At 43.0% G+C, this 16,156-nt stretch overlaps 1 protein-coding gene across 3 annotated transcripts in view; it reads right to left on the bottom strand.

Moving 5' to 3' along the window:
* Positions 1-8,897, bottom strand: part of grin2bb (glutamate receptor, ionotropic, N-methyl D-aspartate 2B, genome duplicate b) — a 152,862-nt gene extending 143,965 nt beyond the window's left edge. The window contains exons 1-3 of one of the 3 annotated variants that reach the window (XM_072657869.1): positions 7,919-8,897; positions 5,601-5,756; positions 2,800-3,506 (exon numbers count right to left, since the gene is read on the bottom strand). In XM_072657869.1, coding sequence (XP_072513970.1) covers positions 2,800-2,826 — 27 coding nt within the window. In that variant the 5' untranslated portion in view covers positions 2,827-3,506; positions 5,601-5,756; positions 7,919-8,897. The remainder of the gene's footprint in view (positions 1-2,799; positions 3,507-5,600; positions 5,757-7,918) is intronic. The other 2 variants (XM_072657868.1, XM_072657870.1) reach the window with 2 other exon arrangements.
* Positions 8,898-16,156: the final 7,259 nt, after the last annotated feature.

The following is a 16,156-nucleotide window of genomic DNA, read 5'->3' as shown; positions in this document are numbered from 1 at the left end:
TAAGTAGTCCTTAGAATTTTTGGAATCATCTTTAGTCCCTCTGTCTTGTGGAACCCTGACTGTTCCTCAAGACTCTTTACTGTCTCCCAAATCCAGACCACCTTGGTGAGAAACCGTTGGAATTGATGTACGTGATTACAGACGAAAGTGCAGATGCATTTCGGTGGAGAGTGTAAACACAATGCGGCTAATGTAAACCCAGATACTATACACCTACAAAATGCACGTTAATGCCAGGTGTAAACAGGCTATTAGGTGTAGATGTGAATATTCTGTAATCTTCCACACTACCAAATATAGGTTGCCTGTGTCCCATTTACATCTTACCTACTTACTAATGTCTTCGCTCTTACAGATGCAATATAGTAGTGCAGATTGTGTAATTACACATGTGTATCAACTGCAGATTTGACTCTTAATTACACAAATGCATCTCAATGACTGTAACAGGATGGTGACAGAATTACCCTCGTCTTAGTACACATGTGTAACTTCATAAGGGAAAATAGGCTGTTACACCTTTTGAGACATGCTTGTGTAATTACATGACATACTATGTACATGAGTACTAGTGTAACCCATCTGTAACAACATCACCAGTAGTCACACTGTTATTGCATGGTTATCAATGTGTAACTACACAGTTATTAAAGTCACTTAATATAAAGTGTGATTGAATTTGTAGATCATTTTCACATCAAAACATGTAGGCCAAATTTCGTCTGCGCTGCACTGTTTCCGTCATCCACTACAAAATGGAAGACCGAAATAATGTGCCGACAGCGAACAGGGCACAGTGTTGGCCCTAGTAACAAACACGCCGCGCAACAGTTTAGAACAGTAACAGTTATGTCACAAAAGGGTTCCGGCATTGCCCCTGTGTTCCGTTGCCACGCCAACCCAACTTCCCGTTGCCAGGCCAACAGAACCTCGCAGTGATGCTGGGGAAGATTTGAAAGACGTTCTCGCTCTCTCTTCCTTAATCCCTCTGGTGCCTGTCAATCAAAGGCGAGCGTGACTGGCAGCTGTGCCGACCCCACTGAGCAAGGGTAAAGCAAATCTGTCACCTTACATTAATAAGCAAAGGAGAGTCAGAAGGCAGGGACACATCATCAAAGATTTCAGGCTAGCTGACGAGTCCTGCCCCCTAACACACACCCACACACCCACACATGCACGCGCACACACACACCGCCTCCTTCTCTCCGAATGAGTTCATTAGTTCTGTGGAACACAGCTCTGAGAAAGGGAACCAGGATGGGGGGGTAGTGCATCTTTCTCTATTTCAGTCTCTCTCTCTCTCTCTCTCTCTCTCTCTCTCTCTTTCTAGTTAACCCACTTAGTAGCAATGTCTGGACGAGACTATAGGCACATTACTCAAGCTTGAAAGAAGACGGCAGGACCGCAAGCAATTTGGGAGAACGCCTGCAGAAGAAGACAACAAGGCTGCAGGCATCACAAACACACACTCACGCTCACACACACTCGTTCACATATTCATAAAGTGAAGCGATAAACAAAAAGAAACAAGAAGAAGAAACAACATAGAGAAAGAAAGAGAACAGGATAGAGAGAGTGATATGGAGAAGGAGGGAGGGGAATACAGTAAGAGCTTGAGAGGAGGCAGGAAATAATACGAGAGAAGAAAGGAAAAAGAGAAAGCGAGAGAGACAGAATGATGAAAAGGATGTTAGAGAGAGGGAGACAGTGAAAGAGCCAAGAGGGAAAGAGAGAAAGTGAGAGGGGGAGAGATAGAAATATAGAATGAGAGAGAGAAAGAGTGAGATAGAGAAAACGAGAGAGGAAAAAAAAGAGAGCGAGAGGAGAAAAGAAATGGTAAGAAAACGGAGGAGAGAGAGAGCGAGAGAGAGAGAGAGAGAGAGAGAGAGAGAGGGATAAAAATAAAAAGTGAGGAAGACAAAGTAAGAGAAAGATAGAGAGAGAGAAGAATAGTGAGGAAGAGAGAGAGAGAGACAATATAGAGAAATAGGGAGAGAGAGAATGAATGGTGAATGAGAGAGAGAGAGAGAGAGAGAGAGAGAGGGATAAAAATAAAAAGTGAGGAAGACAAAGTAAGAGAAAGATAGAGAGAGAGAAGAATAGTGAGGAAGAGAGAGAAAGAGACCATATAAAGAAATAGGGAGAGAGAGAGAGAGAGAGAGAGAGAGAGAGAGAGAGAGAGAGAGAGAGAAAAACAGAGAGAGAGAAAAAAGAGAGAGGGAATAGTGAGAGAGAGAGAGAGAGAGAGAGAGAGAGAGAGAGAGAGAGAGAGACGATATAGAGAAATAGGGAGAGACAGAGAGAGAGAGAGAGACAGAGAGAGAGAGAGAGAAACAGAGAGAGAGAAAAAAGAGAGAGGGAATAGTGAGAGAGAGAGAGAGAGAGAGAGAGAGAGAGAGAGAGAGAGAGAGAGAGAGAGAGACGATATAGAGAAATAGGGAGAGACAGAGAGAGAGAGAGAGACAGAGAGAGAGAGAGAGAGAGAAAAAAGAGAGAGGGAATAGTGAGAGAGAGAGAGAGAGAGAGAGAGAGACGATATAGAGAAATAGGGAGAGACAGAGAGAGAGAGACAGAGAGAGAGAGAGAGAGAGAGAGAGAGAGAGAGAGAGAATAGTTAGTGAGAGAGAGAAAGCGACGATATAGAGAAATAGGGGGAGAGAGACTGAGAGAGAGAGAAAGAGAGAGAGAGAGGAACAGTAAGTGACAGAGAATAAAAGAGTGTGATAGAAAGAGGGAAAGACAGAGAGATAGAGAGTAAGGGGGGGGGGAAAGAGTGAGAGAGTCAGAGTCTTCTCCTACCTTGAACATTGCCAGCCCAACTGTCATCCTCTCTCCTCAACTCTGGCATGGTGGTGTGAGCTGGGTCTCCTCTCTTCCTCTCATAGCCTCGGATGGAGGGATGACTGACTGGTGAAGCAGCACAAGGAGGTCCGCAGAAGTAGGAAGTAGGAAGGAGGGCAGGTGCGGAGACTGAAGTGGTTTGGCCTTAGTGTAGATCCAGACTAGGGTTTGAAGGCAACAGATGAGTCCAGAAATTAATTAAGAAAAAAAAGGTCCAAAATATACGAATCTCTCAGTCAGAAATGAGACCAAATAATGTTGAGTAAGACTCAAAGTGTGAACCTGCTCTATCAGTCAGAATATGGACAGAAACGTGTGTAAACACACCGACTGTCACACCTGAGGCCTACGTCTTCGTTGACATCTTCTTCTGGACCGCAAAAAAAAGGGAAGTGAAACTCAGACAAAAAAAGGCAAATTGGAAACACACTCTTGGGGTGAAAACTTCTTTACAAGCTCATTTTATGTTCAGCTTGTGAGCGGCTGTGTCCTCAACCCACAATTCACAACGAGGGGCTTTGGCTTTCTTTCTTCATTCAGAATAAAAGTTGTTTAAGGTTAAAGAAAGGCTTCCTCGGCTCTTGGATTTCTGAGGTTCTTCAACTGTCTGCTGCACCGTGTTGGTGATATCCACCTGCGCTGTCCGTCGTGCTCTTCTCCAGCCGCTAGAGAAAAGAGAGGCAAAGAAAAACGTCACATGCCATTCGAGCGCATTTGCTCTTTGAGGTGTGCGTGCGAGCAGAGCTTCCACTAGCGTGGATGTTGATGGTGCTCGGCTCAGGGACAGATTGCAATCCTCTGGTGCCTGTGGGCATCTCAGTTATGGCAACCTGTCTCCACAAACTCTGCGAACATCTCACTCTCTCTTACACACATCACTTACACTATATGTCCAAATGTTTGTGGACACCCCTTCTAATGAATGCATTTAGCTACTTTAAGTTGTACCCATTGCTGACAAAGATGTGCAAATGCACAAAAACAGCTTGCCAAGTCCTTGTAGATACTTACTGCCAATAGAACGGGACTCTATAGAGTAGATGGACACGAAACAATTGGCACCGTGCCAATACCAATTCCGGGCATAGACTAGAGGAGAATAAAGCCTCCAGCACTGTGCTAGAATAGTGAATATGGCGGAGTTGGGAATGAGATGCTGTGGAGATCATCCATTCTTGTCACTGAATGCAATCAAATCCTCACAGCAATATGCCTATAAAATCTACAGAAATGCTTTCCTGGACAGTGGGGGGCAGTTGCTCCAACAAAAGTAGAACACTCTCTTTTTCAATAACCTTAATTCCAGAAGAACAGTGAATGAGCAAGTGTCCCAATAATTTTGTCCATATAGTGTATCTATTTATAATAACCTATTACCTTGCAATGATTGGCTCTGTTCACTCTTCACAAAATGCTCATGTATGAGAACACTCTACTGAAGGTAGCATTTTAAGGCTACATAACACTTGTGTAAGCTGATATTAACCTACATAGATATTTTAAGGACCGAATTTGTCCGTTTCTATGTCATTTCACCACAGCAAGCTAATGACAACCGATGCCTGTTGGAATAAGCCTGTATTGGGATAAAGGTCTTGTATTCGTATGAACGATGCCCTTCAGTACAGTCTTGCCTCATGTTTTTGCCTGTGTTTTACACCTAGATACCACTGTCCACTCTATATTTACAGCTGAATGGTCAGACACAGAGTAGTCTGGTGTGTGTGAATAGAAAAAACAAAAATAAATAAGTAAAATGTATATATTTTTAATAAAATACATTTTCTAGATATTGGGTGGCCCAGGCAGTGGCCCCACAATTTTTTCTGAGCTTACCCGAGGACAAATCTAATAATAAAAAATAAAAAAAATCTACTCAATCAAACTATAACCCTTATTTTTTATTAATATCATTTGTCTAGTAATTTGGGGTCACTGAGACTGTCTAGAGAACCCACATTTCGTTGTGAAAATGAAATCCAAACAAAACAGTAAAATGGGTACTGTTAGATATATTTATCCAAGACATAACTGCACAAAAAAGTGATTGACATTATTGACGTGATTTGGCCGATATTTTGGGCCAAAAGTAGAGCTATATTTTATCGTTTCATGATAACATTTTTTATCGTGATAGCAATATGCTTTTCTAATTATATGGAGGATAATGTTGTGCTTAATAAACACTGATCAGCTGCACGTTTCATTACAGTGTAATTAGACTGGTTTAATAAGATGAAAAGCAGCAGATCTTGAATAAAAATCAACAGGAGAGGATCTGAATAGTAGTTTTTAACAATCTGCATGTATTGTGATAAATATTGTGTATCGGAAAGTCTTTGAATATTGTGATACAGTATTTTTACCATATCGCCCAGCCCTAGCCAAAAGCTACTAATCTTAAAATACTAATCTTAAACTACTAATTTTTAACTAAATTCTTGGAATCTGCTGATTTCAATTTTAGTAGATGCGTACTGTATTTTTTAAAAATGACCATACAGGACGACTGTATAGGTGTGATGGACATGAAGTCATTTTACTGGGAAATCCCAAAAAATGACTGTCAGTCAGAGATTATGATTATGCTCCATACTTCTTGTATGTCTTAAATCCACCCTATGTAGTCTGCAGTGTCCTGGACATTCAGTGTCGAGGCCACTGACTGACTGACAGCTTTGCAAACCCACAGAGACCACATACACATGCACACACATACACAATAAATGGGTGTTAACATGCCGTCCTGTGATACTTACCATTCTAACCATTTCTGCAGTGTTTTCTCATTAATGTCTGGGTGATGACTGGACAAACGGCACAGGGGGGACAGAGAAAATACAAGAAACGCAAGAGGGTCTCCCCTGACATGTCCGTGTAGGCGAATCGCAGGTTTTCAAAGGATGTGAAAAGTCCTTGAGATTCAAGAGAAATAGTAAGCAGTAAGGAGGAGCTGTAATAGTAGGCTATGTAAACCTGGTAAATCCAAGTGGAATGTCATTTAGGAATGGGAGAAAACCATGACGGGAAGAAAAAGAGAATTTAAAAAAAAAAAAAAAAAAAACAAGGGGAAGGGACTGTTTGAGCAAGACACGCATGGATGAAATGGAGGCATCCTCACTAGTACCGGTCAGCATTGGTCAAATTCGATATCATGATGTTTTCCACAGTAATTTACAGTACTTTACAGTGAACATCAGATGATCTTTGTGTTTGCATTCATAGCAGTAATGAACCCAGGTTTACTAAGTACTGCTACTCTATGTTAAAAGAATATCTGGGAACCTGACAGAAGATGTGTATTTTTTATTTTATAGAAAGTACAGTAACCTTACACAGAAGGTTACTGTACATTCACTGTAAATATTGGTGGAACTCAAGGTAAATACCACGAGAAAAGTCAACAAACGTCTGAAAAAAAGACTAAAAGCAAACTACTTTACAACAGGGGTGTCACTTTTGAAACATTATCACAGGTTTAAAAATATGATACCGATAAAAATGCAGATACCAGCGAAATGTCAGTAAGCCTTAATCCTCACATTTTCCCAGTACTTTTACAGTCCATTGCCAATCACATTCTAGTCACCACTGGTGCATTAAACAAAAAAATGGAACTGTAATCTATAGAGCTGAATCTGTTAAAGCTCTCCAGCCACCCTCTATAAAAACAAACATCCAGCACATCTACCCCTCGTTATCAATGCCGGCGTTGTGTTGCTTACTAAGAACTTGCACAACCCCCCAATGACTAAATGTACATGCAACAATAAACGGAGGCAGCAAATCCGTTTTTCTAAATGACCAGTATCAGGGCAGAGGAGGAATACTTGGGGATGAGTCTGTGAATGGACTGGAAAAAGTTTTTTGTTTGTTTGTTTGTTGTTGTTGTTTTTTAATTCACAAATGGGTTTTGTTCCCCTGCCATCTGGGACACGGCGCCTTCACACGTCAGCTGATCAGGGGGACCCGCAAGAGATGGAGCGAGGAGGGAGGGGGAGGGAGAAGGAGAGGGGGATGATGATAGCGGTGATGATGATGATGATGAGGAGGAGGAGGAGGCCAGAAAAAGTGCGAGCTCGCTTCCCAGGTGGTAGACGAGGCGGAGGAGGTGAGGGGAGAGAAATATAAATATGAAGGAGTGACACATGAAAATGAAACACCCGATAAAAGCGGGGTCCGTAACGTGGAGTAGCCGGAGCCAGCTGTGGAAGATGAGAGGGGTATTAGAGTAAAAAAAAAAGGAAAGGAAAACTGAGTTCAGCACACTGAACTGTGTGATGAGGGGGTATTAAGAACTTCCTATGATTTTAAACACTGGTCCCAGTCAACTCAGACTAAGGACCGGATATGAAGTAGACCTGTTGGTGAGGTCAGAACTGGAAGCAGAAGGTTTCATAGATGGGCCTACATCAATATGGCAAGCTATTTCTGCTCTCTCCTGGTGCAAGCCTACATAAATTACAGCATATTCGCGTTGCCTCCGAGTGAACGCCTACATAGCATTTCAAAAAAATCAGAGCGGCGCTTGGTTTCTGCTTCGGGAGGCCTGTTGAATTAAAGAAACTGCTTCCCGCTGCAGCAGCCTTCACTTCACTGGGTGTGGTGTTGCTCGTAGGCCTCAACCAGAGACTAAAGACGGACTTTTTAATGACAGGACAACAGGAAAATAAGCTGACTTTGTCTTTTAATGGTGACTGCATGCAAATGCAGCTGCAGGCTGACTGTGTGTATGTGTGTGTGTGTGTGCCTATGCGTGTGTATGTGTATGTGTGGGTGTGTGTTTCAAGAGCAACAGACTGGCCCTGTACTGGAGACCCTTCACTGAACGGACTACACCGAGAAAACGGAGGGAGGGAGAGTTTGGAGGACGGACAGCGTCAGGATGGAGGGATGGCGTCTTTTTCTTTAGCGCATGCGTGAAAGGTGTGTGTCAAGGTGTGCTCTGTGAGCACGCAAAGAAAAGATGGGGGGGGGCGTACAGGTACATACACACCCACTCACACACACACACACACACACACACATAAAAAACAAAACAGGTCGGACAGACACTAAACAGGTTGTTGGAACCTACCTAGAGGAACTTTAAAGCGTCCGGCAAAAAAAGGAGTGAAGAAAAGAAGAGGGAGAGGAGAGAGGGGGGGGGCAGGCAGTGGAGGCGCGAGGGAGGAAAAAAGAAAAGGAAAAAGGGAAAGGAAAAGGGAAAGGGGAGGAAAAGAAAGGGATGAAAGAACTGAAAGAGGAGGAATGTGTTCTTTCTGATGGGTTTTTTTTATTCCGGTCCAACTTTTTTTTTTCATTCAGTGAGCGCCGGAGCGGTTTTCCGGAGGAGGCAGTTAGGGAGCAGAGAGAGAGCGGGAGAAAGGGGGGATGGTCCGAGGAGAGGCGATGGAAAGGAGCGACGGATGACGGAGGGGTGAAGCCAGAGTGGAAAAAGAAGCAAAGAAACGAGGAAAGCCCCTCTCTTCCCCTTTCTTGCTCTCTCTGGTGTGGGTCATAGGTAGGCGAAATTGTACACCAGGTAAATGGAGAAGTAGATGAGCAGGCAGATGATGGAGAGAGCGAACAGGTGGAAGGACGAGGCGCCTGCCAGCACCACGATGAGGAAGAAGAAAAAAATGAAACGAAAGAAAAAAACGAATACTCCAGCGCCTTCCGTCTTCTCTCCCGTTCCTTGCTCCCTCTCTTCTCCTTCTGGGGTGGGGGGGGTGGGGGGGGGGATTGATCACGGGAGGTGTTTTTTTTTCCTCCCGCTCTCAGTTCATTCCGGTTTCATTCCTGTCTCCTCATCACTGGAAAGATTCTTCTCCTGCTTTCTGTTGTTTGGGGTTTTTTCCTGCTTCTGTCTGGTTTCTGGTTTCTCTCCCACCTTCTTTTGCCTTGTTTAAAAAGGTGTCCTCTGTTTCAGAGTAGGAAAAATAGCCCTTTTCCATAAACAGTGAGTGAGGCAAGGGAAAAAAAACTGGAGGAAGAGGTGCTAGCGGTTGCGCTGTCTGCCTATGAATGCCACAGCAGTCTCTCTCTCTTTCCCTCTCTCTCTCTCTCTCGTTCTCTCCCTCTCGCTCACCCTCCCCTCACCAGTTAAAAAAGCGAGCGAGTGGGAGAGAGACGGAGAGACTGTTGAGCTGGAAGCAGAGAGTGAGGGGTCCCTCTGCAGGTTCTAAGGGAGACTGAGAAAGGGGGGATGTGTTGGAAGTAAAGGCTCTTTACAAGCAGCGCTTGTAAAGTAAAAGTGTGAACTGGTTAGAGGTTGAATATACCGACCTGTTAGCTCCCTCCCCTGGTCAGCCGTTTCTCCGCTCGCTTCCAGATGCTGCAGAACTTCATTTCCGCTCTCTGTGACTGGACAGTTACAGTCATGTAAAAAAAAATGAGGACATGTCATGAGTCATGGTAATATACACTGTATAGACAAAAGTATTGGGACACCTGCTCATTCATCATTTCTTTTAAAATCAATGGCATTAAGAAAGAATTCATCCTGCTCTACTGTCCAGGGACGGCTTGCTACTAGATTCTGAAGCATTGCTCTAAGGATCTGATTGAATTCAGTGACAAGATCGTTAGTGAGGTCAGGATGTTGGGTGATTCCCACTGCACCTCATCCCCAACTTCCCAATTCCTCCCAAAAATACTGGATGGAGCACCATCCATCATTCCAGAGAACACAGTTCCACTGCTCCACAGCTCGATGCAACGGACAACAGCACTTGTTTCGAATTAGAAAATTTGAACATTTCGATTTTTAATAAACAATGTGTTATCCATAAACTTCTGTTTTAGTCTAAAATCTAGTTTCAGGCTAGAACATGGAGCTAAAGCAGAAAATGGTGGAAAATGTTACTGGTTTAAATTATTTAAACATTGTTATCTGTTCTCTGTTTAATGATAACAGAGTTGAGTGATGAGTCAAATCTTACCATACTTGTACACGCAAGTCTAGAATAGGCCGGAAAAACAGTAGGCAACTTCTGTACCTGAGTTCGGCCATATATACACACTGATACTCACACTCTCATACACACACGCCCATAACTATAAGCTTGCATATATTCATAAAAATTATGTAGTTAAAGTGCGGAACACAGCAGCTGGGTTTCAGGTACACTCTCAAACATGCAGGTGCTCAAAAGGTTTGTTGAGGAATGCCATAGTAGAACCATTTTTGGTTCCATAAGGATGCGTGTTTGTAATAGAGATGTGTGAGAATGTAAAGAACCTTCAAACTGCTAAAGAATCTTTGCATCAAGCAAAATTTCTTCAGGCCTTTTTAAGGTTCTTCAAACTCATCAAAAGGGAGTACTGAGCCTTTTGTAGCACCTGTAATAAATAACAAATTAAAGTAATTGTGTTTAAACACAGTAAAATAAACTACAATATATAAATCATGTGTATGATGGCATGAGGAAAGCCTTGTGTGGCTGAAGCACCAGGAGCTGCAATAGGTGAGGGGCAGGTGCAATGGGTCAGCAATGATTTTCTCGGCACACTTTCTAGCTCTGGAGGTGTGCAGGTCAAGCAGAGTAGGCAGGTGGTCTTCTCTAAAGATCTGATGATGGAGTGGCAGTGTGTGAATGTCGTATTTAGTCGCAGAGCTCATGGGGAACCGAATCAGAAGCTCCTGAGGCAGGTCGAACTTCTCCAACTATCTAGAACTTAAAATGATTTCAATGAGAGCTACGCATTTGATGGATAACAGAAGATTGTGCTGCATTGTCCACTGAGAATGAATGTGCCCTGGTGTTACCATGTAGTACACAACAGAAGGTGGTGTGGCACAAGATCTTTAGTCAGTTACATTAAAGATAAACAAAAAAATTAATTGCTGCTGTCAGCTCCTTTGAAGAGCTCTCTAATATGTGTACGTCTTGTTTAAAGTATGTGTCATCTATTCACTAAGTTACAGAGCTGGGGACGAAAGGCTGTGACGATTCACCTAATGTTCAACTAATTGATTCTTAACGAGTTTGGTGAGTTGCATTCTGGCTCTAATTGTATCCACCTGATTCTCACATTCAGATGTTTCTGAGGGCTTGACGACCTCACTTAGGTGCGTTAAATAAGCAGTTTATGAACTCACTGGTCAATGTAGGTCAATTCCAGGCTGCATTCAGGAGCATTTTCCGCTCAAAATGCCTTTATGTGCTCTTCTTCAACAGGTCGCAGACACACATTTGTTTTTATATAACACTTTATTAGTGTAAAGTGTGATCTGTCCACGCTTAAAACTGCACTCTGGGGGCTCCTGAGTGGCCCAGCTGTCTAAGTGCTGACCCTATAATCAGGAGATAGCCGGGATTCTCAGAGAGAATAACTGACCCAGCTAAGTGGGTAGGACACTTCCCCATCACTCAACACAATCTTAGCCAGTGCGGGTAACTGTTAGCTAACATAACCAAACTGTTGGAGAATGTTAGTGTTCTCCTCCAAGCGTGTCCAGCTGTCCACTGACATTTCTTAAGCTGCAAAAAGTACCAGCTGGTTAGCTTTATGTGGGCCTTGCTCACCCTTCCAGCGCTGGTAGCACCATGTGATGCACATGCAGTGTTCCTGCATGCAGAACAGAGCGCTTTGTGTTCACTGCTGTACAGCAACACATCTGCATGCCCAATGATGTTACAGGCTTGGTTTTATCACTTAGCTTAGCCACCCTTGTGGACATTGTGTAAAATATGTGGCTCCAGCAGTGAGTGCATGATTAACACAGTCATTTTCCTGTCCTCTCTGCATTTCAATGTGGATGGAAAATGTTTTGAAAACGCTAAGTGATTGTAGACAAGGACTTACTAAATGCAATTTAACTGCTGTCGGCGCGTCATTAAGGAGTAGATTTTGAGATGCCTGAAAAAGAGTGAGAAGACTTTTCCTATTACATTGGGATGTACTTCTTACTCATCAAAAAAATACAAGTGGAAGCGCTTAGGAGCCACAGCAACTTTGCTGTAGTTTCAAACCAGAGTTCCAAACCTCCTCTGGCATTAAAAACAGCACACAAACTGTGCAGCAGGAGCTTCACTGCATGGGTTTCCATGGCCGGTCAGCTGCATGCAAGCCTTAAATCACCAGGCACAATGCCAACCCTCTCCAAGAAAGCCTTCCCAGAAGTGTGGAAGATGTTATAGTCTTAAAAGGGGTGAAACTCTATATTAATGCCTATGGATTTAGAATGGGATGTCATAAAAGCTCCTGCAGGTGTCCCAATACTTTTGTCTATTAAAGGCAGATTGCAAACCAATGAAATATCTTGGAAATATGCTATTGGTTAAATATCCTGTGGTGTCTGTTGACTAAACTGTAAACTATATTTAAACTTCCCTGCCTGCTTCATGTCTTGACTAGTTTTCAGGGTTGGATATTCAGGGTTCTTTTGTTCTCTTTTACCTATTTTTCATTTTGTTTCCTTCTCAGGGCCTCTCTCTCCAATCTTGGCCTGATCTCATCATCATCTTTGATCCTTCATGTCTTGGCACCTGTCTTCCTCTCTTGTCTCAGCTCAGACGTTCTGCCTCATCCACTCATCTGCTTGTCCTCTCAGAAAAGAAAAAGACAGGAGGTAGGGTTAAGGAGAGATGAGGGAATATAGAGCATTGTCTACAAGCATGCTTTTTTTCTTACTCTGGTCTGGTTTGAAGGTTTGATCTACACACAAGCTGTACTACCTGTTTTAACAGACACATCACAAATGCCTGACTTAGTCTGATGATCATTTAAACCAATTACAGAGAGCCTGTGAACAACAGCAAGCAGTGTACAGTAACTGCAGAATCTGTATAGTAGCAATCAGTTGGCCACTGCAGTTGTGTTATTTATTATTTATTTAGACCAATTATTAGATTTTTCCTATTGATTGTTTTAAAATAGCTAAATTTAGCTAACAGAGCTCTAAATGGTTCATACTGGGATTTGTCTGTAAATTTTCATATACGACAATCCATGCATTTTAACACACTAACACACTTTAATTACACACTAAGGCGTATTACTCAGCAACAGGGACTCTGTACAAAGTGGTGGGGCTACTGTTTGATAACAGAACTTTGTAATGAGATTCACTGCGGCAGGCGGACTTCACGTACACGACTTCTGCTCGAATTAATTTCACCTGCAAATTTCTGCGTTGAGCTCAACTTTGGTAACTTTCACATGCAAAATCATGTCCCCGAACCAATATTGCTGCGGCTCTGGCTGTGTGAGCTATGGCGCGCTCTGAAGGACAGCCTGAAGGAGGCGCAGATTGTTGCGGTTTCAAAACAGGAGATATTATAGTCTTTTGATGGGGATTATAAAATACTACATGAGAGGTGGCATGGTACACAGGTAAGCAGGAGGTGAGATCAGATGGTAATGGTTATGGGGTTTTGTAATAGCGCATTAGCTGGTCTGGAAAACTGCTGAACCTAATTTCTGGCCTTGCTCGCAGCCAAGCCTATTTCACAAGGTGACACGAAATGTAAAAAAAGTGTAAGCGCATCTTAATGCACTGCCATTAAGACCTGAGGATCAGTGGTTTGAATCCTGGGTCATGCTGCCTGCCATCAGCAGCCGGAGCCTGAGAGAGCATAATTGGTCTCGCCTTCTCAGGGTGGGTATATGGCTCTCTCGCTAGCTGATGCATCAGTGCCGGGTACTCTGTCATCATGTGTTATTATGTCAGGCTTTGGCTATACCATCACGTTTACAACTGCCTAACTAAATCAAGAGTTTACATGTCAACATCTTAAACAGCAGAGCACACCAACCGGACCTTCCTCATAATCGGCAGGAAAATACCAAAAGAAGGAGAGATGTGGTTGAGGAGATTATACATTGTAGACTCTGCTAATAATCCAACACAGGAAAGGCTCCAGGTTTGTGTTTGTCTGATTACTGTAGTTTAGCCTTTGCTGACACCTAGTGGTGAATCCCAAACATGACAAAATTAAACTGGCACACACTGGGAAATCTGAGGAGCAGGCAGACACAAAGCAGAAGTCAACATGGTGTTTTAGAGCAGTGAAGACATTCCACTACAGTCTCTTGAACAATTTAACATGTCCATAGTCCATGTCCAAATATTTGTGGACACCACTTTTAATTAATCCATTCAGCTACTTTAAGCTGCACCCATTGCTGACACAAATGTGCAAATCCACACAAACACACAGCTTGTTTAGTCCCTGTAGAGACATGAACATGAACCTACTGGCACCATACGGCCTAATGCCAGGCCGGGGCTAGAGGGGTACAAAGCCCCCCAGCCTTGAGCTGTGAAGCAGTGAAACGGTGTTCTCTGGAATGATGGATAGTGACCCATCTTTGCGATGAGGTGGGGTGGTGATCAGGCAACATCCTGACCTCAACAGCGCATTTGCCGCTGGATGCAATCAGATCCTCATAGCAATGATCCAAGATTTAGTAATTATTAATTTTATTAATTACTCATTTATTTTAGTTAATAGTTGAAGTTAGCAAACACTTACTAAATAGATCATTACCCTGAAAAATCCAGCTTAAAATCCAGCTTTTTGCTGGTGACTAGTTTTAGACGGTCTAAAGCTGCTCTCTGATGGACAAGGTGGTCAAAAAGCACAACAAGGGGACAACATACTGGTAAGATAGCAGGGTAAGCTGACCAAGCTAGTTATACTGGATCTGGTTGGGTAAAACTGGCTGACCGGTAGGGCTGGGCAATATGACAATATTTTATCATATCCTGATCAGTTTTGTTACCAAGACACACAATATACCTTTCTGAGCATATCGTGAATATTATCAGTGCTTAAAGAACTGCATATTTCAATAGAGAACATGTCATTAGTGCTGTTTAACTGCATTTTGTGCTGCAGACTTGGAAATAAAAACACTGCACACAGTCTGGGAGAGTATTTTTAAGAACTGGCCACTGCTTATGTATTTTGTCTGCATGTCAAAATATAGCAATAAACATTGTGTATTACAAAAATGCTTTTAAATATTGTGATATAATATTTTTACCATATCGCCCAGCTCTGCTTACCGGTTTGGTTAAGCTGGTCATACTGGCGGACCAGCAAGGCCAGGCTGGTCATGCTGGGCAACAAGCTTGGTCATGCTGGTTGTCTTTCTTGGTCAGATTGGTCTAAATAACTGAACTCAAACAAGAACACAACTTATGCTGGTCAAGAGCTGAAATATGAAATCAGCATGTACACTTTAAACCCATGAGCCTTATACACTGTGTGCAGAATTATTAGGCAAATGAGTATTTTGATCACATCATCCTTTTTATACATGTTGTCCTACTCCAAGCTCTATAGGCTTGAAAGCCAACTACCAATCAAGTAAATCAGGTGATGTGCATCTCTGTAATGAGAAGGGGTGTGGTCTAATGACATCAACACCCTATATAAGGTGTGCTTAATTATTAGGCAACTTCCTTTCCTTTGGCAAAATGGGTCAGAAGACAGATTTGACGGACTCTGAAAAGGCAAAAATTGTGAGATGTCTTGCAGAGGGATGCAGCAGTCTTGAAATTGCCAAACTTTTGAAGCGTGATCACCGAACAATCAAGCATTTCATGGCAAATAGCCAACAGGGTCGCAAGAAAGGTGTTGAGAAAAAAAAGGCGCAAAATAACTGCCCATGAATTGAGGAAAATCAAGCGTGAAGCTGCCAAGATGCCATTTGCCACCAGTTTTGCCATATTTCAGAGCTGCAACGTTACTGGAGTATCAAAAAGCACAAGGTGTGCGATACTCAGGGACATGGCCAAGGTAAGGAAGGCTGAAAAACGACCACATTTGAACAAGAAACATAAGATAAAACTTCAAGACTGGGCCAAGAAATATCTTAAGACTGATTTTTCTAAGGTTTTATGGACTGATGAAATGCGAGTGACTCTTGATGGGCCCAAGGCTGGATCAGTAAAGGGCAGAGAGCTCCACTCTGATGCCAGCAAGGTGGAGGTGGGGTACTGGTATGGGCTGGTATCATCAAACATGAACTTGTGGGACCTTTTCGGGTTGAGGATGGAGTGAAGCTCAACTCCCAGACCTACTGCCAGTTTCTGGAAGACACCTTCTTCAAGCAGTGGTACAGAAAGAAGTCGGTATCGCTCCATCACATGCATCCAAATACTCCACAGCGTGGCTGGCCAGTAAGCGTCTAAAAGAAGAAAAAATTATGACATGGCCCCTTTGTTCACCTGATCTGAACCCTATAGAGAACCTGTGGTCCCTCATAAAATGTGAGATCTACAGGGAGGGAAAACAGTACACCTCTCTGAACAGTGTCTGGGAGGCTGTGGTGTCTGCTGCACGCAATGCTGATCATAAACAGATCAAGCAACTGACAG

This window comes from Salminus brasiliensis, chromosome 15, assembly GCF_030463535.1.
Source record: "Salminus brasiliensis chromosome 15, fSalBra1.hap2, whole genome shotgun sequence".
Taxonomy (NCBI): domain Eukaryota; kingdom Metazoa; phylum Chordata; class Actinopteri; order Characiformes; family Bryconidae; genus Salminus; species Salminus brasiliensis.
Note: the sequence above shows the minus strand (reverse complement) of the source record. Positions and strands in the feature narration are given on the sequence as shown.